Source organism: Erpetoichthys calabaricus, chromosome 6 (genome assembly GCF_900747795.2).
Source record: "Erpetoichthys calabaricus chromosome 6, fErpCal1.3, whole genome shotgun sequence".
Lineage (NCBI taxonomy): Eukaryota > Metazoa > Chordata > Cladistia > Polypteriformes > Polypteridae > Erpetoichthys > Erpetoichthys calabaricus.
The window spans coordinates 40,418,052-40,442,260 of NC_041399.2; the positions used below are offsets into that span (position 1 = coordinate 40,418,052).

At 38.4% G+C, this 24,209-nt stretch overlaps 1 protein-coding gene across 2 annotated transcripts in view; it reads right to left on the minus strand.

Moving 5' to 3' along the window:
* LOC114653869 (peroxidasin homolog) overlaps positions 1-24,209 on the minus strand; it is a 279,611-nt gene that overhangs the window by 106,128 nt on the left and 149,274 nt on the right. For both annotated transcript variants that reach the window (XM_051929375.1, XM_051929376.1), the window contains exons 3-5: positions 16,486-16,557; positions 15,965-16,036; positions 1,688-1,759 (exon numbers count right to left, since the gene is read on the minus strand). In XM_051929375.1, the coding sequence (XP_051785335.1) occupies positions 1,688-1,759; positions 15,965-16,036; positions 16,486-16,557 (216 nt within the window). The remainder of the gene's footprint in view (positions 1-1,687; positions 1,760-15,964; positions 16,037-16,485; positions 16,558-24,209) is intronic.

Consider the following 24,209-nt stretch of genomic DNA (forward strand, 5'->3'; position numbering starts at 1 on the left):
CGGTCCAGGCATAAGTCTAGTTGTTCGTCACCTGACTTTCTCTAATACAGTTATATTTTCAAGATAAGGCAGCTGAACTGTGCTATACAGTTATGTCGCAGCAAGTTGTTTAAAAAATTTAAAATACTTTATAAGTAACACTGATTTCTCTTAAAAATTTGCCTTTGGGATCTTGAATAGTCTGTGTGCAAATCTTATTGTTGCTAATTGATCTACAAATGTTCACATCTGTAAATCGTACAATATGTGTTTTTAAATTACCAATAAATAAAGGATACTAGTTCTGTTCATAGACCTGTAATGTTATTTTAATTGTAAATAATTTCATTTTAATATTACTGTTTACAACAGATTACCAAAGTGCATATTTTTTTAAAAGTGCTTTACAAAAAACAATTAGTCTTATTGTTTTCATCTTACATGTAATAGTTATTACTTTACAGTGTATGCTTGCTTTTTATTGTATATTTTACACACTCTAAATTAAAGTAAAATGCATACTGATATTGGTTACTGGGCATATTTTTTATGTCATTTTTAGAACACCATTTTCAGCCAGTATATACAAATACTTGGTATGATTTGCATACAAATTATTGGTATGGTAAGTTGGTTAGTGGGGCCATTTCAAATCTGTAGAGACCTCTGACTGATTCCTGGCTAGATCACTGATCATTCGGGTTTTGCCTGCTGTTCTCATGATATGTCTTTATTAGATTTTTCTTAGAGCTCTGTTTACATCCCAAAGACATGCTTTATTAAGGTAATTAGAGAACAGTAACTGAGCATGCCGTGTGATTGACGAAAGTCCTGCTCAGGTCTGGCTCCTGCCTTGCCCTTAAAGCTGCTGGAACATTTTGAGTAACTGGATAGAGCCTCAAGGCACTTTAGTTATACTTGAATAGTCTTAGATTTACATTTTAAGTGACCAAATGTAATATCATGAGACTTTATCGTTTAACTCAGCACAGCACATCAGTCCCTTATCACGTAATAATAGGACTTGAGACGAATGTTAACAAGGAGGCGACTTTGAATATCACTGCTAAACCACAGACTTTATTTATTTACAGTTCTTTGTGTGGCAAAGTGTTTGCTAAAATACAAAAGCTGGCATGGCTTTACAGTGCATTGACTCTTATAACAGTATACTTGCACTGTAACTTCTTAATATTTACCAGCATAGCTACAAGCTACAGGGTAGCTAGGCATTATTACCATGAGTTTGCATTCAAGTAAAAATATAAATAAGTGCACAATCAAGACTAAGAATCAAAAACGTGAACTTATCTATATTGTTACTGGGATTAGAGTAAGCGATTCCTCTGCTTACTGACTCAGAAGCGTAGAGTTTACAGCCACCTTCCCCATGGAAGGACATGAAACAGAGAAGGGGGAGAATTCTGAATGATTACGAGGCAATGACAGCAATTTATTACAAAACGTTTTGCTTTTAAGGAAATATGTCTTTTAGCCATCCTGCAAACAAAATGAAACTAAGAGCTCTTGAATGCATTATGTTCATGTTTGTCAAATACTGTAAATACAAACACTACAACTATATATAAGGAAGCAATCAAAATAAAGATTGTGTCTCTTCCCGTTAGTATTATGCAAGACAGGCGGTAAGACGACAATACACAGACAAGCATGCAACACAGAGAATATCGGTCCAGCCATCACTTACAATCTTTCTAGCTTGGGCAGGTCACTAAATGTTTCTGGATCTACAGTTTCTATGTGGTTGAAATGAATATATCTGTTGAAAGAATATTAAATGTTAGGATTTGGGCAGTCATTTAGCTTCTTGCCTGGGTTGTAGTTTGTGAAAGGAAAACTCCCTTCCAGTTTGTAAAAAATAAGACTTTTGCTGAATTCTTAACCCAAATAAAATAATTGAACTATTGGAACAAACAGAAAACAGTTTATTAAATGAGAATAATCTTCCTTCTCTTCTTGTATCTAAATTATAGTGAGAAACTAGTGAAAAGTCAAGCAAAATGACACCTTTTATTGGCTAACTAAAGAAAAACTACAATGGGAAGGAAAGTACCATGCCCGCCGTAATGTTTGGTACAAAGACACATTTTTCCTTGATTTACCCCTCTGCTCCACAGTTTAAAATTACAAATCAAACGATTCAGATTTGATTAAAGTGCACCTTTCAGACTTTCACTTAAGGGTATCTGCATACATTTCGGACACAGCATATAGAAATAACAACACTTTTTCGACATGGTCCCATCATTTCAATGCACCATAATGTTTGGGACAGTTGGCCTCACAGTTGCTTGTGATTATTTAGTTGTATTTCATTGCCTCATTATTGCAGACATAAGATACCTCAGCTTGCTTCTACCCTTTGGAGCCTGTAGTTGCCATTGTTCAACATGAGGGCAAGTGTTGTGCCAATGAAAGTCAAAGAAACCAACCGTTAGAGACATTGGTAAAACCTTAAGAGTGGAGAAGGAGAGAGAGACAACGAACTGGTGAGCTCAGTAATCGCAAAGGGAATGGTAGGCCAAGGAAGACCCCCACTGCTGATGTCAGAAGAATCCTCACTACAGTAAAGAAAAAGCCCCAAACTCCTGTCTGACAGATTGGAAACAGTCTTTATGAGACAGGTATGCATGTGACTAAGATGACTATCCACAGAAGACTTCTTGAACAGAAACACAGAGGCCACACTACAAGATGCAAGCCACTAGTTAGCTACAAAAGGACCAGGACTCTAAAGACTTGGACCTTCGTCCTTTTGCATAGATATTGGAAGCGCCACACACCCCTTTCCAGAGACCTCATGAACCCCCATGCTCTCCCAATCCTACTGACTTCATAGGAAAAATCACCAGAAACATGAATGTCACTACCAAGGTAAGTAAACCTCTCAACAAGGTTGACACTCTCTCCGCAAACAGACACACTGCTGATGGCTGTGCCTAAGAGGTCATTAAAGTCCTGGATCTTGGTTTTATCCAAGACACTCGCAAGCCCAGACACTCAGACTCCTCGCTCAGTCTCTCGAAAGCCCTAATCAGAGCTTCCATTAACTACGAGAAGATCACAGCATTGTCAGCAAAGTCAAGATCGTGAATCTTTCTTCACCAACAGATGCCCCACAGATGCTAGACCCATGACCTTGCCCAACAGGTCAGTAATCGCAAAGGGAATGGTAGGCCAAGGAAAACCCCCACTGCTGATGTCAGAAGAATCCTCACTACGATAAAGAAAAAGCCCCAAACTCCTATCTGACAGATCGGAAACAGTCTTTAGGAGACAGGTATGCATGTGTCTAAGAAGACTATCCACAGAAGACTTCTTGAACAGAAACACAGAGGCCACACTACAAGATGCAAGCCACTAGATAGCTACAAAAGCAGGATGGCCAGATTACCGTTTGCGAGAATGTACTTCAAAGAGCCTGCAGAATTCTGGAAAAAAGTCTTGAGGTCAGACAAGACAAAGATTAACTTGTATCGGAGTGATGACAACATCAAAGTGTTGAGACAAAAAGGAACTTCCCAAGAACCAAAACATACCACTACATCTGTTAAACATGGGAGTGGTGGTGATGACTTGTGTATGTATGGCTGTCACAGGTACTGGCACACTTATCTTCACTGATAAGGGAACTTCTGATGGCAGTGGCACAATGAATTCTGAAGTGTATAGAAACATCTTATCTGCTCAAGTTTCAGTAAATGCCTCCAAACTCATTGAATGGCGTGTAATCCTACAACAATATAACGATCTCAAACATACTGCTAAGGCAACACAGGAGTATTTCAAAGGTACAAAATTGAACATTTTTGAATGGCTAAGCCAGTAATCCCATTTCAGTCCAACTGAGCATGCCTTCCATATGCTGAAGAGAAAACTTAAAAGGACAAGCCACCGTAACAAGCAGGAGCTGAGGATGGCTGCATTAGGGCATCACCAGAGAAAATTCTCAGCACCTGGTAATGTCTACGAATCACAGAATTTAAACACTCATTGCACACAAGCTATATGCAACAAAGTACTAAATATGACTACTATCATCATGGGGCCCTAAAATAGGGGGACTCTGTATAAAAAGATGTTGCAATTTCTACAAGGTGTGACTGAAATGTATGCTAATACCCTTAAAGTCTGCAATGTGCACTTTAATCATGCCTGAATTGTTTGATGGCAAGGAAAAATGTGTCTTTCTTTCAAAAATTAAAGAGGAAACTGTACATACATGAATTTGCATTAAAGTATTAATAAAATTCGGTTATTTTTGGTACTGCCAATATGTACACATTAGGTCAGGTCAGGTCAGGTTGGGGAGCATGCAGTGGTACAGCGCATTGCCGCATCCACCACACGATGAAACAACTCGGGATCCCGGTTGGCAACTCCCCAGGCAGATACATGGACCAGTCCCACCCTCCAGAAATGACCCTGTATCTACCACAGCCAGGTGTTATGTGGACGTCCCCTTGGCCTGGTCCAGCCACTCGGGTCCTCAGAAATGAGGATCTTGTCAGCCAGATCACCCTCAGGGGAATCGCGCCACATGTCCGTAGTGACGTAACTGATTCTCCCTCACAATGCAGGTCATGTGCCTCATTTGGGACTCAAAGTCAAACCAGCAGTACCCTAGAATTCCAAAGAGACACAGTACCAAAGGAGTCCAGACTTTGTCTCAGGTCACTGGATAGCGTCTATGTCTCACAAACAAGGCATGGAGCTAGACAGTTTGACATCTGTGGCAGAGCGACGGGCGCTCAACAGGCTCCTATCAATTATGGAAAATCCACTGCATCCACTAAACAGTATCATCGCCAGACAGAAGAGCAGCTTCAGCGACAGACTGCTGTCACTGTCCTGCTCCACTGACAGACTGAGAAGATCATTCCTCCCCCAAACTATGCGACTCTTCAATTTCAACCGAGGGGTAAACGTTAACATTATATAAAGTTATTGTCTGTTTTTACCTGTATTATTATCAATCTTTAATTTAATATTGTTTTTTTTTTGTATCAGTAAGGTGCTGCTGGAGTATGTGAATTTCCCCTTGGGATTAATAAAGTATCTATCTATCTATCTATCTATCTATCTATCTATCTATCTATCTATCTATCTATCTATCTATCTATCTATCTATCGAATGCACCAGGACTCTAAAGACTTGGACCTTCGTCCTTTTGCATAGATATCGGAAGCGCCACACACCCCTTTCCAGGGACCTCATGACCCCCCCATGCTCTCCCAATCCTACTGACTTCATAGGAAAAATCACCAGAAATATGAATGTCACTGCCAATGTAAGTAAACCTCTCAACAAGGTTGACACTCTCTCTGCAAACAGACACACTGCTGATGGCTGTGCCTACGAGGTCATTAAAGTCCTGGATCTTGGTTTTATCCAAGATACTCGCAAGCCCAGACACTCAGACTCCTCGCTCAGTCTCTCGAAAGCCCTGATCAGAGCTTCCATTGACTCTGAGAAGATCACAGCATTGTCAGCAAAGTCAAGATCAGTGAATCTTTCTTCGCCAACAGATGCCCCACAGATGCTAGACCCATGACCTTGCCCAACACCTAGTCGTTGCAAGCATTGAACAGAGTAGGAGCAAGAACACACCTCTGATGAACCCCACAATCAACTGGGAAAAACCCAGAGATTCTGCTTCCACTCTGCACAGCACTCACAGTAATGTTCCACAGGACAGCTCAATCAAATGAGTTGAACGCTTTACAAAAATCGACAAAGGCTATAAAGAAATTATAACATATTAGGTGACAATAAATTCTCAAGTGAAGAGTAAATATAATTTATGTAATTACTTAATAATGTTTAGCATTTATTACATTAATTCAAGAATGAATTGATAGACTGGCTGTATTATTTGTTATCTGAATACGTATCCTTGTGTTTTATGCTTCTGCTGCTATATGCATCTCAGTTACCCCAGGGGATTAATAAAGTCTATCTAATCTAATCTAATCTAAAAATGTATTTCTGTTTGAAAGAGAAAATATTTTCCTGAATGTGCATAGTAAGAAACGCTGATGATCCAGATTAATAAAAATTGTGTTTGCAATAGAGAGGTCTTGGGATAGTGAGAAGACCTGCAGCAGAAAATCTTATTTACTGCAAGAGCTAAGATGGAGGGAGCACAACAGAGGCTTGCGCTGGGATGTTGTTGTTGTTGACAGGTTTGTAAGTCAGTAGCAGTTATTGATTGTTCATTCTGTAACTGACAGCAAGTCCGAGCAGAAAAGACAGCTGGGGTGTAAGTGCCTTAGAGAATGCGTTTTGGACTTATTCTAGAATAGATGTTCTTTACAGTAAGAAGTATGGCAACGAAATGTTCCATTTTTGTATTTACAGTGCTTATTTAAGATGAAGGCACTTTTTTCACTGTTTACCATTTACAAAACTGTCAACATACAGTATCTGAATGAAAAACTATTCTATGCATAAATTGTAACACATTGGTAAGTAAATACAATACATAGGCTTGTTTTATATAGCAACTTTTTACTGACCATAAGTATTAGGTGTATTCTGTTTGATGAACTAAAAATATTTTGTACAGGGTAATCCTAAAAGGCAAAGGTTATTTTGGAAACACATCCTTATTAAAAGAAGAACAGTCTTCCTCCAGGGCCACATTTGGATGGGTAAAGACAAGGAAAGTCATATACTGGGCACAGGGGCCCTAGACTGGCTGACTGATAATGCTGAAATCAAACAAGGGAAAAAAATAATTTCAGGCAAGATGAACAAAAGAACAAATATACAAATGTTGATGAAATAAGTCAATAAAGCATACTAATCAATCTTTGTTTTATGTAATCCCTTTCACCATTAAAAAGACACTTCACAAAGTTGACTGAAAAGCAGAATTCAAAAGAAAATTTGAGCTCATAATCAGATGTCAACATGCTGGGAAGAATTACGGCACACTATAAAAAAGAAATTTTACTTTTCAACTTGCATTGGGGAGATTATACATTTTCGAAATAGAAAGACCATATTGATTTTTTTATTAGGATCAGTGAAGCTGGTTGAAATATGCATTGATGCAGCTGGCATGAACACCATGTATTATTCAGTAAACAGCATCTTTGATACTGCAGACGTCTGTTTCATGTCACTAGGACAAACCCTTAGGAGACCCAATTAATTCTGGGGTTACTGATTTTTGCCACTGTCTATTTTCCATGTCCCATGCATTTTAAACAAATACCAGACCTTGGCTAAAACCCACTTACTGGGGTATAAACAGGTAGTGCAGCATTGCATGAAAGTAATTGCTAATTTGCATAAAGTTTTTTCCTTACTCTATAAAATCCAAGAGATTTTAAGCAACTGTGTCTTGTGGCTCTGTTTTTTAAAATTACACAGCACAAACAGGAAACCTAAACAACTATGGGAAACGTACCTGATCGATTCTTTAAGCTACCCTTTCAACAAGATTTCATTTCAGTACAAGATTAGTAATCAATGTAAATTAATCTGTGAACATCAGGACAAATACAACTGAACTGTTAGAAAATGTTGTTATAAATAAAGGGTTGTTTACAAAAGCACCCATAGTTTTTTTTTTTTTAACATTAGAATAATTTAGACAGGAACAGGCCAGTCAGTCCAACAAAGCTCACCAGTCGAGTTTTGAAGGTGCCTGAAGTCCTGCTTTCTCTCTCACCACTTGGTACCATACACCACATGTCTATAGAAGCATGCCAAAGCATAACAGATTATTATTATTATACTAATGAGGAATATACACTGAAAAGCAGATGTCTGCAATGCTGCTTCTTTAAATCAGTACGCCTTTCATTAAGATACGTTCCTCAAGAAACGGGGATGCCACACTCGAGGCCTGCGTCTGGTAGCAGGAAGTAACAATGTGTTCCTATTGAAATACTTCTTGAGCTAACTCTGTATTAATATTGTTACATTTAATGCTTTTGTTTGTATTTACATTAACGTCTTAATCTTACTGTCATTTAAGACTTTATCATGCTTTTTAATTTTTACATACACCTACAGCATTTGCTTTCTTAATACAGCAGAACTCAAATCTAACATTCCCATGTTTAACATTTTCCAACATTTTACATTTTCGAATAGTGAGTGGTGGTGACAGCTAATTTGTCAAAGGAAACTTAATTTTGGAAAAAAAGAGGAATGTTTGTGTTGTACTTAAATTTTATTATATAAATATTTGTATATCAGTAACTGACTTAATTACTCTATTAAAAACAGTGACACCTTTTATAAATGTACTGTATCATTGTAACAAATAAAGAAATATTTGATTAAATACTACATTTTTAATTTTTTTTTTAATTTTTCAACTTCATCTAGCTTGTCTCAAATTTCCACCCATGTGTATTCATCACTCACTATTTGGTTTAATTCAGTACTCAGAAGGAAACTGAAGAGAAAGTGAAGAAATGAAAATTACTCCTCTGTTTCAGGCTTCAGATCATTTGGATATTACGTGTATTATTAGAAAGAGAGAGAGGTTAGGAGCACCACGCTGATATGGCGCATTGCCACAACCCACCACATGACAAACCAACTCAGGATCCCAGATTAAGACCCAAGTGTAGCCATACGACGGGTGACACCTCAGCACCACACTAGTTCAGATGGAGTGGAACCAGTGTGAGGTTTTTTTATGGTGGCTGGAGTGCCGATTCTGCCAATAACCCCCAGGTTTTTCCCTGCAGGTTGGAGGGCCTACTTGCAGGGCTGGATGCAGATTAACCTCATACCCAGGACGGAGCAATTGCAGGTATCATTAGAAAGGAAAAAAAAATCTATGATTTAAGAATGAACTGACATGGTAGAGTTAAAACACTACCAAGCCATGAAATTAAATAAGATCTGTTATTGGTGAGGATAGGTTTCTAATTAAGCAACTGGGTTGGAACAAAATCCTGCAACTACTGCGGCTCTCCAGGATCAGAGTTGGCCACCCCAGTACTATACTGTGTTTAAAGAGAATACAGGATATGCAGTTGTCAAGGCAAGGTGCATGTTTCATTGCATGGTTAAAAGAAAATAATAATCACAATTATAATATCAAAGACAATAATTGTAAATTATTAATTTTACCATAATCGTGCACCCATATTAAAATAGTCAAATCATTGCGTGCCCTACATAAATGTGCAGCCTTTAAACATCAATGCTATATGTAATATGTTTAAGGAAATCATGATTAGGTTTAAATTGCTTTTGATCTAAACACTCAATAGCTTTGCAATGGTACAAGATTATAGATGAAAGTAACATTCAAGTCTGATTGAAGCAACCATTTTTACATGATATGCTACAGGATGAAACTATATTTATACCCAAAATTCCCATCATTCCTACTAATTACCTGTTTTAATTCAAAAGAATACAGTTTCCTATAAAATTGTGTCATGCAGTAGTTATCAACTAAAGCCAAATCAGTCACTAGGAAAAGCAGGAACTGATGGCACTTTTGAAGTATTTCAGTCTGGTTAAAAAAAAAAAAAACAAAAAAAAAAAACCCACTAATATTGTATACCGTATATACAGAAAAATTCTTAATTAGCTACATAGTACTTCTGATACATCCAATTACCAGTAACTATAAACAAAGGCCACTGTCATAGGAAATTTCCCAGGTGATACAGCGAGTCTATATATATATATATATATATATATATATATATATATATATATATATATATATATATATGTATGTATATATTCATGGCATTCGTAGTCTGAATCACAATCTGATTGTATGGGTGGTTACCTACCAGGTAACGCTTGTGGTTGGTCAGCAAGTCGGCTAACATCCGCCACGGTGCCCTCTTTCAGTTGCGAGAAGCAGATCATAGAATGGTTGAAATAGTTTACTGTCAAATAATGCAAAGAGTACGCGACACGTGTTTCGCCCTAATTCTGGGCTCATCAGGCGTACACATTCACTGCACTCCCTCTCGGGAATCGAACCTCGGATGTTAGCCGACTTGCTGACCAACCACAAGCGTTACCTGGTAGGTAACCACCCATACAATCAAATTGCGATTCAGACTACGAATGCCGTGAATGTAATTACCCCGATCTACATGCTGTCAAATGAACGAACCACATGCCGTGGTGCAACATTAGGGGCTTCGCCTCTAGCGCTGACGTCCGAGGTTCGATTCCGGAGAGGGAGTGCAGTGAGTGTGTACGCCTGATGAACCCAGAATTAGGGCGAAACACGTGTCGCGTACTCTTTGCATTATTTGACAGTAAACTATTTCAACCACATATATATATATATATATATATATATATATATATATATATACATACATTTAAAAAAAAAAGGAGCAAAATGTATTTTTTTTGTAGACCAGTGTAATCTTTACTTTACGTAACACCTATAAACAGCATTTCAAGGTTGAAAATGATTATATGCATATATAATACTAGCAGGAGTACCCGGTGTTGCCTGGGAATCTATAACTGGTGAATTTCCTAAATGAAAGAAACAGAACATAGAAATAGAACAAACAGTTTTCTGATTGGCATTTTATTGTAATAGATAATATAAGTGGTCATTCCAGAGCCTTTGGATACACTATATTTTTTGTTTTGCCTTGTGGTGTGAAAATGAACAAATTCTGAGGATTGCCTACTGTAGAACATGCTACGTAGAGTTGTCCGTGTGAAAAGAACGAATTTTCCAAATTGATGCGTTTAACTTGCAGTGATTGCCCTTGAGCCTTATTAATTGACATAGCAAAAGCCAAATGAACATGAAATTGTAGCCATTTGAAATCAAAGGGTAAATCATTCGGAATCAGTGGAATTCTTGGTATGAAAACATCTTCACGTCTCGTGCAATGTTTCAGACGCCCTTGAAATAGATTTTTTTTGTGGACTTTCTAATTTTACGTCTTTTTTTTGGTGGCATGGGTATATTAGTGAAAAGCAGGACAATTATAATGTGTTACATGGTATTACGTATGGAATATGCACCACAGTGAGATGAATGTACATTATTTACAATACGTCGGAAAGCGAACAAATAGCACCAGTCAGTCAGAAAGACCAAGACTGAAATACGTACTGTGAGTCGGAAAGCGAGCAAATAGCACCACAAATACGGAAAGCCAGTCACGTGCACTAGGTCGTTCATGTTTTACTTCCATACGGCAGTTCCCCTTTATCTGATGAAAGCAGTCGGCCTTCTCATACTTGGACACTTCCGCAATCTGTTGGCAATTTAAAGAAATATTGGTAAAGAGAGATGCACTGGGACCAAATGTGCAACTAGATGGCTCCCCTGTTAACGTCTGTTGCAATGTGCGGCCATCTTGTCGATGATAAGTACGGGGGACGTGTGCCGAATGTTGTGTCGGTGAAAAGGTGTCCTGCGCTTCACCACGAACATTTTTCCAAACCAAACATACCCCATGACCTCCTCCTGGTCACAAAGGAGCCCCATGCCCAGTTTGGTGGCGATCGGACGCCCGGTGCAGATTTGTATGGCGGACAAACAAACATACATACATACACACATACATACATCGACTCTGCTTTATATATTAACCCCTTAACCGCCCTCTGCCGGATATATCCGGCACCGTTGTTTTATTGCTAACGCCATACTGCCGGAATTATCCAGCACATTTGCCTGTGGTTATGTGAATGCCTGGCACGTAGTACAACTGACAGTTTGGCGTGGGTATTATTACTACGTTGTATTTCGACAACTCTGCGCTTGTATTGGCCGATCACGTGATGTGATTCGAAAGTGAAAGCTGTGAATATGGCGAAACGTAAACTGACTTCAAGTGAGGCTTTGCAGGCGATTTTGGACAGTTCTCATCATGATTGTAGCAGTTCTGAAGAAGATTTTAGCGACAATGATGAGCAGCAATGTGTGCTGCATGATACTGTGAATGAAGACGCATCGGATGACGGCGATGAGTGGGTGTATCCACAGTATCTCAACTGGACTGCTGCCCGAGGTGAACTACCTTTTCTGCATCCGTTTGAGGCAACGTGTGGCTTTATTGTTGATGTAAACAATTACACTGCTGAGCAGTTTTATGAGCTGTTTGTGTCACCTGATTTGATCAGACATTTTGTTCATCAGACAAATCTGTATGCAGCACAGTTTATTGAGAAAAATCCCAATTTACCTCAATTTACCGTGTTCGTGCTTGGTTTGACACTGATGAAAGCGAAATGAAAAAATTCATTGGGATTTTGATGTTGATGGGAATAATCAGAAAACCAGATATTGAGATGTACTGGTCTACAGATCCTATGTATGCAACACCTATTTTTGCAGCTGTCATGACACGTAACCGATTCTCTTTGCTGCTGAAATTCTTTCATTTGAATGACAACAGAAATGAGCCAGATAAGAAAGATCCAAACCGCGACCGCTTGTTCAAGCTACGTCCTTTGATTGATCATTTATTTGAAACATTTCAGTTGCCCTACATGCCAGGACCGTCAGTTGCAGTTGATGAAAGTTTATTGTTGTGGAAGGGCCGCTTACAGTTTCGACAGTATCTACCATTGAAAAGGGCACGGTTTGGTATCAAGATGTTTTGCTTAGCTGAGAATTCAGGTTACATTTATAGATTTCGTGTATACACTGGCAAAGAGGATCCTATGAGTAGTATTTCAGCAGTGTTGCCAGATGAATGTAAGGACTTTGGACTTTCAGAAAAACGCTGTCGTGTCTGTTCAAAGAAGGGTCAGCGTAGAGACGTCAAGACCTTCTGCTCAAAGTGTCCCAGCAATCCAGGACTTTGTGCAGTTCCCTGCTTTGGCCTGTGGCACAGCAAACTCAAATACTGGGAATGAAACTATGATTGACTGAACTACTTTTGACTTTTGAATTACTTTTGACTGTTCCGTTTTGTAGTAGACAATAAATCCAGAAGCCTGAGAAATGGTACATTTTGTGTTTTATTATGTGTTTGCCCATTTCTAGAACTTGCACAACATTTAGTGGTCAATACTGCTTGAATAAATGTAAAAAATGTAAAAAAAATGTAAAAAAGTAAAAAAACGAAAATTGTTCAGATTTCGCATGGCGTGGGGAATATTTAGGGAGTTGGCGGTTAAAGGGTTAAGATATAATGCATAAAGGTTTTTGTTCTTTACCTGCAGACTTTATTGAATGAAAATGGCACTTTTGAAGTATTTCAATTTGGTTTTGAGGCACACTACAGCATGGTGTCATCACCTTTAAAGTGTTCTGAATGATCTTCTAGAAGTAATTGACTCTGGGGATCCTGCTATCTTGTTGCTTTTAGATTTAATTGCAAAATTTGATACATTTGACCACGGCATCTATGTTGCCTGTACTGAGCAGTATGTGTGCATCCAACTGCTTTGGAATGGTTCACATCATATCTAACAGGCAGAAGATTTTCAGTCAACCTGGGTGCCCCCCAAGGACCATTTTATAAATGTACATGCTGCCCTTTGGATCCATTTAAAAAAATTAGCATTTCTATTCATTGCTATGCAGATGATACACATATACAGTATATAGGAAGAAAACGGGCATCTTGGCCGGAAAAGAGAAGAAGCCATTACCTAGATGGGAGGCCAGCACTACGACATAGATGGATTGGCTGGTGGGACATATAAATAACTTTTTACTTGGCCGGTGTAAATTAAAGGAAGGACCAGAGATAGCTGGGAGCTGGGAGCTGAGAGCAGTTCAATCCCCAGTATGATAGGTGGCAGTGGTCTTCACAAGGGAACCCAGTCGGGACACCAGCAAGGGTGCTTGGGAGTTGGAGTTCAGAAATGTTACCCTGTTGGGGTCCCTGGGTGTCATTAGAGGGCACTGTCGGTAGGACTCCCCTACTTTCGTTATGGCCAAGGTTTGGCTTAAAAAGGCAACAATGGAAGAGACAGGAAGAAGAATTGATGCTTTATTGTATAATTGTGGCATATTGCTGGGAAGAGGTCTGTAAAGGTGCTCTGTGGAATAAAAGTTCTTTATGTTATTCATATAAAGTGTGGTGGCATATGGTGTCTGTGTTTTGGGGCTCTCTATCTGAAATACATTAAAACATGGACATCACTAAATGTTCTTAATCTGAATAATAAAAAAGTGAGAGTGTTCGCTTTGGACCCTCTGACCGTACCTGTGCTCCTGCAAGTAACCTTCACCCTCTGACAAACTAATGTATACCTGTTGCAAAAAATCTTGGTGAGATTTTTGACACTACCCTCAAATCTGCCAAACAAACAAATCCGTTGCTAAAGTCTGTTGCTATGGACTCGGGGTATTAGATAACATCAAGCCTTTTCTGTCTGTAGCTGATTTTGTGTAGGTGGTGTGTGCGAGTATGTTTCCCTGTGATGGACTGGCGTCCTGTCCAGAGATTGTTTCCGCCTTGCACCCCCTGAAGCCCTGGTCTGGATTAAGCAGGCTTGAGAATGGTATGGACACTGATGCTTTTGTCTCTTCTCGGCTTGACTACTGAAAATCATTATACACTTGAGTCAACTTGATCATCTACAAACAGTTCAGAATGTTGCAGCCAGGCTCTCAACAGGCATACGAAAGCATACAGTAATCATACTAATCATGCTAATTTTGATTTGTCTGCACTGGCTTCCTGTTTGCTACTGGATTTTACTGTTTCTTTTTAACTTTCTGAATGGTTTAGGCCCTCTTATCTTACTGTCCTCTTACACCCTTATTCTTCCTCGTGATCAATTAAGCCCTCTGACCGTATCGTGCTATTCATGCCAAGGTCTAGATTTAAGCTCAGAGGACACTGTGCCTTGGTTGTAGCTGCCCCTAAGCTTTGGAATAGACTACCCTTTATATTAGGTCTGCATTAACTTTGGTCAATTTTTAAACTAGTTTGAGAGTATTTGTTGTTTGTTTTATCTTTTTATTTTGTTTATTTATTGGTCTATTAATGGAAATTGTACAATACTTTGGTTAGCTGTTGTAGTTTTAAATAGGCTATTTAAATAAATTTGATTTCACTTGATATGGCAGACCCAGGCATGCTGGAGGGATTATATCTCTCAGCTGGCTTGGGAACAACTGTGAAGATGAGGTAGAATCTATAGTTGGGGACAGGGGGAGTCTGGACTGACCTGCTGGGCATGCTGCCCCTCCAACCCTCACTGGGAAAAACAGTTGGAAAGAAGAGAGGAGATGTACGTATTATTCCAACTTTTGTAAATTACTATATTTTGAATGCATTAAATGTCTCATAATATACACAGCAATTAAAAAAAATTCAAATGTACATAACTTGTAAATTATGATCATATCAGTTGAATGGATGACTTTAATTTTAACAAAGACAAGAAAATTGACCACTCAGTAAAAATTTTGTAGCTGTACTTATCTCTGTAGTCTTTTCCAAAATGTAAAAGGTTTAATATACTTATCACTCATGGATTGACATTTAAAATGTAGTTATCCTTCCTGTAAATGAAATCATTGCAGACCTTTACTCTCCTCCTGTCTGTCAGGTTTGGTGCTGTTTTAAGGCAGTTTTGCAGTTTATGCTTTCACTTGCTTTGTTTGGTTGTCATCTCCAATTGTGATTGTTTGTTGTTATGGCTCAGTAACGGCCATAATGATACTAAATGTCTGCAGATGCACTGGAGAATGCCCTACTTTGCAGGGCAACAAAATAAATTACTTATTATCATCTGTATGTCTTTGTTTATGTATTGTAAGTACAGTGTCACATAGTGTTCTACATGTTACTGCTAATATCTTGTTTTTGCAAACTTGTGTACAGTGTCTGCTCCTGGCCTATGATGTGATTAGATGTTGAACATGAATTAATTTGTGATCATTGTGATCTTTAAGTAACAGGCATAAACTCAAATTAAACATTATTGATTAGTAATAAGCCAACAATAATAGATTCATGTTAAAGAAAGGTAAAAAGCAAACTTTGGTCTACACTTGCAAATAGTCAATATACTTACAGCTGTTCCAGTGACACGAGGCCTTTAAATGCCTGCTTATCTATTGCTTGAATTTCATTTTTATACAAATATCTGAAATGACAGTAGCATTATTTATTTAGTCAGTAAAATTATAAGTGCCCTGCTTTACTTTCCACTTTTATCTTTCAGCAACGTTATGTTACCACAATAATGCTTAACAGCAATGCAAAAAAAAAAAAACTGTTGAAAACCATCTATAAATGAAGGTACTGTACAAGACATTTAATGGTATTCTAAAGTAAAGCAAACCTAATGGAACTGTACTCTGCTCTTCTGAATGCCTTAAGCTTTTATTCATTTTCTAAACCAGATTTTAGGGAAGTAAAGAAAGGCAGGACTCTACAAGTATCATAGGCCATGACAAGCTACCAAGTTAATATTAACTGTAAAGTCTAAAATAAAACATTCCATTCCATAAATATCAAGTATGACACAGCAAGAGTATTCACAAGTTAAACTGTATATTTGATGATCAAAAAAAACATTCACCATGAACTTACAAATATTTCAGGCTTTCCAAGTCATCAAATGCTTTTCTTGGAATTCTTTTAATCTGATTATTATTCAGTAATCTGCAATAAAATACAAAAATTAAAACAGTTGTTACATAGAGATAGATAGATAGATAGATAGATAGATAGATAGATAGATAGATAGATAGATAGATAGATAGATAGATAGATAGATAGATAGATAGAATCTATCTATCTATCTATCTATCTTTATTATTTAAATCTTTATTTTGTCATATTCTAAAATCTGGGAGGGAATTATGAAGAAATTAAATGTTATCAGCATGGTTAACTTTGAAAAGGAAATACTATTCCGGTTACTCTTTATGTATGTGGCATAACAAAAGTACATATGGGACAAAAGTACATTGTCAAATGCATAAGGTGACAAATACAAAGAGGTAAAATGCACACAATGACAAATATGTGCTGTAAATAAACCACCTCAGTAATAACAGCAGACTCGAGTCTCAAGTGCTTTAATAAGCAAGAATAGTTTATCATAAAAATGGCTAATATGCCAACAACAATGATTTATGCTACGCAGCACAAGACAGACAAGCACATTAAGTTACTGAATTAGTCTGAGTGCCAGTGCAGCTACTTGGTGCCATACATGTTATATGAAAATTACAGCTGTGCACGGGACTGGTTTTAATCCCACTGCCACAGTCATAATGAACTCAATCTAGTCCCCCTAAATAAATAAAAATAATAAGTAATTTAAAATGTTTTAACAGAGGATTTTTGTTTTAACAAAAAGAACAGGGAGTCGATGACTGCTTCGACTTTACAAAAGGCCTGAAGAAGGGTCCTTAGCTGCCTTGAAAGCTTACATACAGTATAATAATCTGTTCAGATAGCCAATGAAAGGTGTCATTTTGCTCGACTTCTTATGGTAAACCACTGCAAAATGAAACTTCGCAAAGTAAGCCCACACGTTTTACATGGACACAAATATTCATTTTGTGAAATTGGCTTGAGACTCCAAGCTCAGCTTTTGTTTACTTAGGGTTGATAAGGTAACCATGTTTCACAGATAAAGGACATGTTCATGACAAACATGCATCCAAAGAAGTGTCACAGTGCCCCAATTACTGTGTGGTAACATCTACATTTCAAAACTATGGACACATAGAAAGAAAGACCTGAATAGTGTAATATATATTATGGTATATTTTACAAAGAAATATTGAAGAAAGGAAGGAGAAGAACATCTGGATGAGTAACATAAGAAACTAGAGAGGACTTAACAGAGAACAATTGATTTACACAGCGAGGGACACATGGAGATACACCATGCTATTAGCCAACCTGAGATGGCACAGAGAGAGAGATTGTCCTGAATTTAACAATGCTGACCACAAGTTCATTCCTGCAAGAGAATAAAAGTCCTGAATCTACAACTTCTATTTTGAATTCCATTTATGACACATTTTTATTACTAATATACCATATGGGATGAGGGTGTGGTGTATAATTTACAATACTATACATTAAAAATTACCAAACAATCAGAACAATGATATCTTCTATAGAAGCTATGGCTTGAAACTGTGGTTTAAAACAGGAGTCAGGAGTGCCTACAATCTGAGCTTTTTTCAACTGGCCCAAAACCTTGCCGTAACAGAATACATTCAATTTCAATTATTGTGAATTATGATTTAGCATTGAAAGGAAAGTTGTTTTTTTTAATGAAAAGAAATGATTTTTTACAAAAATATAAATGAAGTAAGGAAACTGTGGCAAAACAAAACATATAACTGAGGCGAAACACTATACACAAATGGATAGAAAACACATAACTATTGTAGATGGATGTCAAAGAGGTGCTGGAATGCCAGCAGTGTCACCCTTTTAAATCCTAACACAAACAATATTAAGCAAAAAGAACACTCAGTGGCATTAATGGTATTTAAACAGAAACAAAAAGCAGTCTTTGTGAGATTTCTTGTATGGGTAGCAGCTTGATAAAGTGGCCCTTTCTCAGGAGCTTCGCTCTGGAGGCAGTTTGGTTCTGAAATGAGATGTCATTCTCAGGGGTGTCCACTCTAGAACTCCAGTCGGAAGAGTTGGTGTTGTTTGCCCTTACTAGGCATATTCTCACTGCTGTGATGACAGCACCCCATCTTGCTTCAGGATGGTATCACTTACCTGTTGTGAGGTTTCTGAACTCTTTTAGGAACATCCATTGTGATGACACACCGAATCATGACTGCCGTGTCTGTGGTGGACTGCTTATCCATTGCCGAGGCAACCACATGTTCATTACGCAGCAGCATAGCGCCATGGAAACAACTACAGGCTGCTATACGCACCTGCCACCGATGGGTGATGCAAGGAACAGTATAACTTGGCCACTGACCTGGCCCCGACTAGACTATGTCTGTTTGCTGTATCTGTGTATAGGAGGGTGGTAGCTCCCGCTGCAATGAATAACTCTGCTGTTCCCGTTTCAAGCTGAATAAAGCTGGTTTTGCTGCAGTACTGAGACTCAGTCTCGTGTTTTAGGATGCAAGACAGTGACTCACACATCAAACTGGGATAAACCTGGAAGGTGATCCTCCAATGTGCATGCATGACACCATGTAAATAAAGTGGTAACTATTATGTGCAATCCCGTGTAGAAAGTCTAAAAGTATAGGCAGCAATTGAACTGGACATATCTTAATTTGGATGCTAATTCTAGACACAGAGGGAGCGTATCCACATGTAGGAGGCACATTATCACAAGTAAAATAAAAAAATAAACATGCAGGGGAACCTGTTTACTAAATGAAATAAAATTCCACTATCTGTACACATTGTCCCTGTGTATTGTGAGGGATGGCCGGCCTGTTACCCCGGCCAATACCCCCAGGCCGCCAGATGGAGCTGTCCCTGTGGCATGGAAGTCCCCCGAATACCAGCAGGGAATCATGGACGATGGAGTTTTCCTTTACAGCCCTGCTGGACACCACAGGGGCCAATAGATGACTCTGCAGGGAGGCCCAGAGAGTTGTTTGTGCCCTATAACCCGGAAGTATGTCGTAAGCAAGGCGACAAAGGAAATGACGTGCTTCCGGGATGAAGAAAAGGATTTTTATCTGACCCGGAAGTGATAAGGAATCACATGGACGGTAGGGTTGAAACCACTTCCGGGTCAGGGAATATAAAAGGACGATGGGAAATCCCAGACATTGAGCTGAGCGGGGAGGAAGGGTGGCAACGCGTCTGGGAGTGAGGAGGATTATTGTTATTGTTTAGTTATTGATTTAGGAGATTTGTGGAGAGGTGGTGCTTTGTGCACATTTACTATTATAATAAATTCATTTTGGACTTTTATCTGGTGTCTGACGTCTGGTCTGAAGGTTCAAGGGGTCACGGGAACCCTTTAATCTGTCTCAGTATATATAACCTGCTTGCATTTGTTACCCCATGTTTCTGTCAGCGCCCTTTTATATCACTACATTTGTCAGTGTGCCTTATTCAGTGCAGTAATGGAGGCAAAAACTGGGAAAATGACTGTCGCAAATGTGGCATGAGTTTTAAATAGTAACCACATTTGTTGAAGTATTTTTTTTTCTTTGTGTTTTTTTTCTAAATAAATTAAAAATGCTTGTGAGGATGAGTGAAAACAATATATATGGTTTTAATGGACACTCATTTCTGACACTACTAAAATTTGGTAAAATTCCAGTTCAACTTTTTAGTGAAACTATTTTACTTTTTCTTTGGACTGCAAGCACTAAGAAAATCTCAGAAGACACCAAGGCTGATGATCCAGCCTCGAGTGAACATGTGCTGGAAGATTTTTTTTTTTATGCTGTTCCAAGTTGTGAACCAGTACAGAACACAGTGAATATCTATTTTATCTTTTTAAAATTGTCTTAAAATGAACTGGCCTTTGATAAAGGTTGGGCTAACTGAGCTGTTGTTTACAGGGTCAGCCTGATCATCTCTTTATATAAAGGATGCTGCTAGGCAGTTCCTAGGCCATCACCACTACAATGAGAAATCAGAGGATGGTGCCTCACCCTGCATGCTAGTTGTAGTTCAGTGCCTCTGTGGGAACAAAAAAGCAAAATGAATTCACAAAAATAATATTTTGTTTATTAGAACTACAAAAGCTGTTATTTAAAAAATAAAATATGAAATGGATTAGTGTCCTCTCTTGGTGGTTTCGCACCTTGTGCCCTATGAAGCCTTAAAAGCCTGTACCTCTTATAGTGGTTTCAGAATATAAAAGATCAGGACACTCCACTAAGAAACACATGCAGTATTATTTGTTAGTTGCTACAAAAATTTCTATAGTTTGAGCTATAAAAAATGGATAATGAATACACGGACGTTCAAGCCCAAGACCCTGGAGCTATAAGCTAACATCATTAATATTTTGTCTGTGTACAAGGTAAGTTTTATCACTCTCATATTTTGCCGGATAGATACAAGTCTGACAAGTGTGGAAAATTACATTTGTTTGGAACCTTTTGACTTATATTGTCCATTTTTGAAACTGAAGTTAAATTCTTTAACTGATTCTATGTATATTTACACAACTCACTCATTATTTATTTGAATATAAGATACCTAACTAAACAATTAAACATTTTTACACAGATCAGGAAAGATGTATGTATTTATGAAACAGCTAAATATAAATTGCTGGATACCATTTAAGTCTTGACAAGATTAATTTCATGAATGATTAAAACTATAGACCACTAAGGTTGTTACGCTTATGCATGTGCACCCAGGTATTTGGTTAATTGTTTTTGGCTTATTCAGAGTCATTAAGAATGTGCACTGAGGCATTTCAAGTTTCTCACATATCTGCTTTAGCTTTGAATTTTAAAATGCCTCTGAAATCAAGAAGATTGCAGTTATGTATAATTTATTGGGAATGACTGTTTGGTCAAGGATTTTGTTATCTGACACTACTGTATTGTAAAAAAGGCTTCATCAACGCTGACAAGGAGAAAATGTATAGGTAATTATAAAAGAGCCGCCTCAAAACTGAATTTAGATTCAAAACATCCTAATTAAATAGTTGATGCTTTTGCAGTCTCGCTATTTTTGGAGAGATCAAATGCTTTGAATCAGTTGAAAGAATGAAAATAAATAAATAAATAAATTTCTATATCACTTCATATATACAGTATATACCAGTAACGTTGCACTGCACAATAACGTGCAGTGAATACACTTGACTTGAGCATTCCTAGTTCTCATCCTCATTCTCTGTACGTTTAGCATTTGTTTGCTCAGAGGTTGATGCGCTTGCTGCTTCCTGAGCAGCTCTTCTAGCGGCCCACTTCTCTTCTTTCATTGGCATTTTTTCATGTTAGAACTGATTAAGTCAGTGTTTGTCTTGCAATTACTTAGTACGTTATTGCTTAATTTGTCACTTAAGCTAGCACTTAAGTCTTCAATCTGCCTCAAGAATGATTTAAGATATGAAGAGGTAGGGGAAGTGATGGCGAATGTGGTAGGGAATGAGAAAGGCGCCCATACTCATGCGCCACATGTCCGCCATGCTGGCCGCGGCAGAGAGTTGATTCTACAATAAAATAAAATAAAAATAAAAAGAGGAATAACCTTTTTTGGTCAATCATCACCCCAACAGGGGACAGTAGATGTCACATAGTATATGTCTACCAAATTTCAGGTCAATAGTTCAAACAGTTTGCAAGCTACAGGTGATTTAAAATCCTGGACAAACAAGCAGACAGCCACGGTAGCGTATACATACTGTAGATAGATAGATAGATAGATAGATAGATAGATAGATAGATAGATAGATAGATAGATAGATAGATAGATAGATAGATAGATAGATAGATAGATAGATAGATAGATAGATAGATAGATAGATAGATAGATAGATAGATAGATAGATAGATAGATAGATAGATAGATAGATAGGATACTTTATTAATCCCAGGGGGAAATTCACATATTCCAGCAGCAAAAATATTAAATTAAATTAAAGAGTAATAAAAAATGCAGGTAAAAAAAAAAACAGACAATAACTTGAATAATGTTCAACGTTTACCCCCTCTAGTGGAATTGAAGAGTCGCATAGTTTGGGGGAGGAATGATCTTCTCAGTCTGTCAGTGGAGCAGGACAGTGACAGCAGTCTGTCGCTGAAACTGCTCCTCTGTCTGGAGATGACACTGTTTAATGGATGTAGTGGATTCTCCATAATTGATAGGAGCCTGCTGAGTGCCCGTTGCTCTGCTACGGATGTCAGACCATCCAGCTCTATGCCAACAATAGAGCCTGCCTTCCTCACCAGTTTGTCCAGGCGTGACGCATCCTTCTTAATGCTGCCTCCCCAGCACACCACTGCGTAGAAGAGGGCACTCGCCACAACCATCTGATAGAACATCTGCAGCATCTTACTGCAGATGTTGAAGGATGCCAGTCTTCTAAGGAAGTACAGGCGGCTCTGTCCTTTCTTGCACAGAGAATCAGTATTGGCAGTCCAGTCCAATTTATCGTCCAGCTGCACTCCCAGGTATTTATAGGTCTGCACCCTCTGCACACAGTCACCTCTGATGATCACGGGGTCATATATATACACAATATATAATGCACTTGAGGACTTAGGGTCCTCAATTCTCATGCTAAGCATTGTATTAATGTTACAAAAATATTCCACAATTCATTTTGTAAATCAAAATTATTTATTTATTTTGTTTGCATTAGAAAACAACACCAGGGGCAGCATGGTAGCCCAAGGACTAGTACTACTGCTTCATGGATCTAACATCCTGGGTTTGAATCCTGTACCTGGTCATTTTCTGTGTGGAGTTTGTATATTCTGCCTACTTTTGTTTGGGTTTTCCTCCCACAGTTTCAAAAATGTGCTGGTTAGGTTAACTGGCAATTCTAAATGGCCTGTTATTAGTGACAGTTTGAGTGTGTGCAAGAGTGGAGACTGTGATGGACTGGCCACCTGCCCAGGGCTGTTTCTTGTTTTGCACTCTGTGTAGACATGCCAGGCCCCATCAGAATTGGATTAAGCAGGTTTGAGAATTGTAAGGGGCATGCTATAATAGGACCACATAATAGTCTGACTTTTTAATCGGATAATCAGATGGCTTTTGGTTCAGGTTGAGCTAGAATTCCACTGGAAATCTTTGCTTGCATCTGCCAAGTTGCATTTTTTATATATTGTACTAGCCATGTGCGCACAACTACGTTGCGTGTGTTAAAGTTGTCTGTGAAGGGCTCCCTGTTTCAACGCGGCTGCCAGTCATGAACTGGGCCCTTCGTCGCACAGCATTATGATTTTTATAAGGGAAACAAAGTTACAAAACAAAACCCTTGGACATTGATTTGATATTAACGGCCTACTTGGAATCACTGTCCGAATAGTAATTATGTGGTGGTGGAGGAGCATTTCTGCTTCTCTCCGTTCACAGTCCGTCTCGTTTTCACGACGCTGTCGTTTCCTTTCACGATCTCTTCTCAACCTTTCTTCAATCTTGCAGGTTGCTTTCTGGCAATCCAAAGAGTAAGGAAGAACCAATGTTTCCTTCTTGAACTCCAAACGCTGACTGATGGAAAATCACAGAAGTGTGTCCGACTTATATACTCTGACTGCCGACTCCAAGAAGCGGGTGAACATTCGATCTGGACGAAGTGCTGCCAATGACGGTGGATAGAAACAGAAAAAACCACAGTCTCAACAACAAAGCAGGTGTCGACGCCAGATCTAAACACA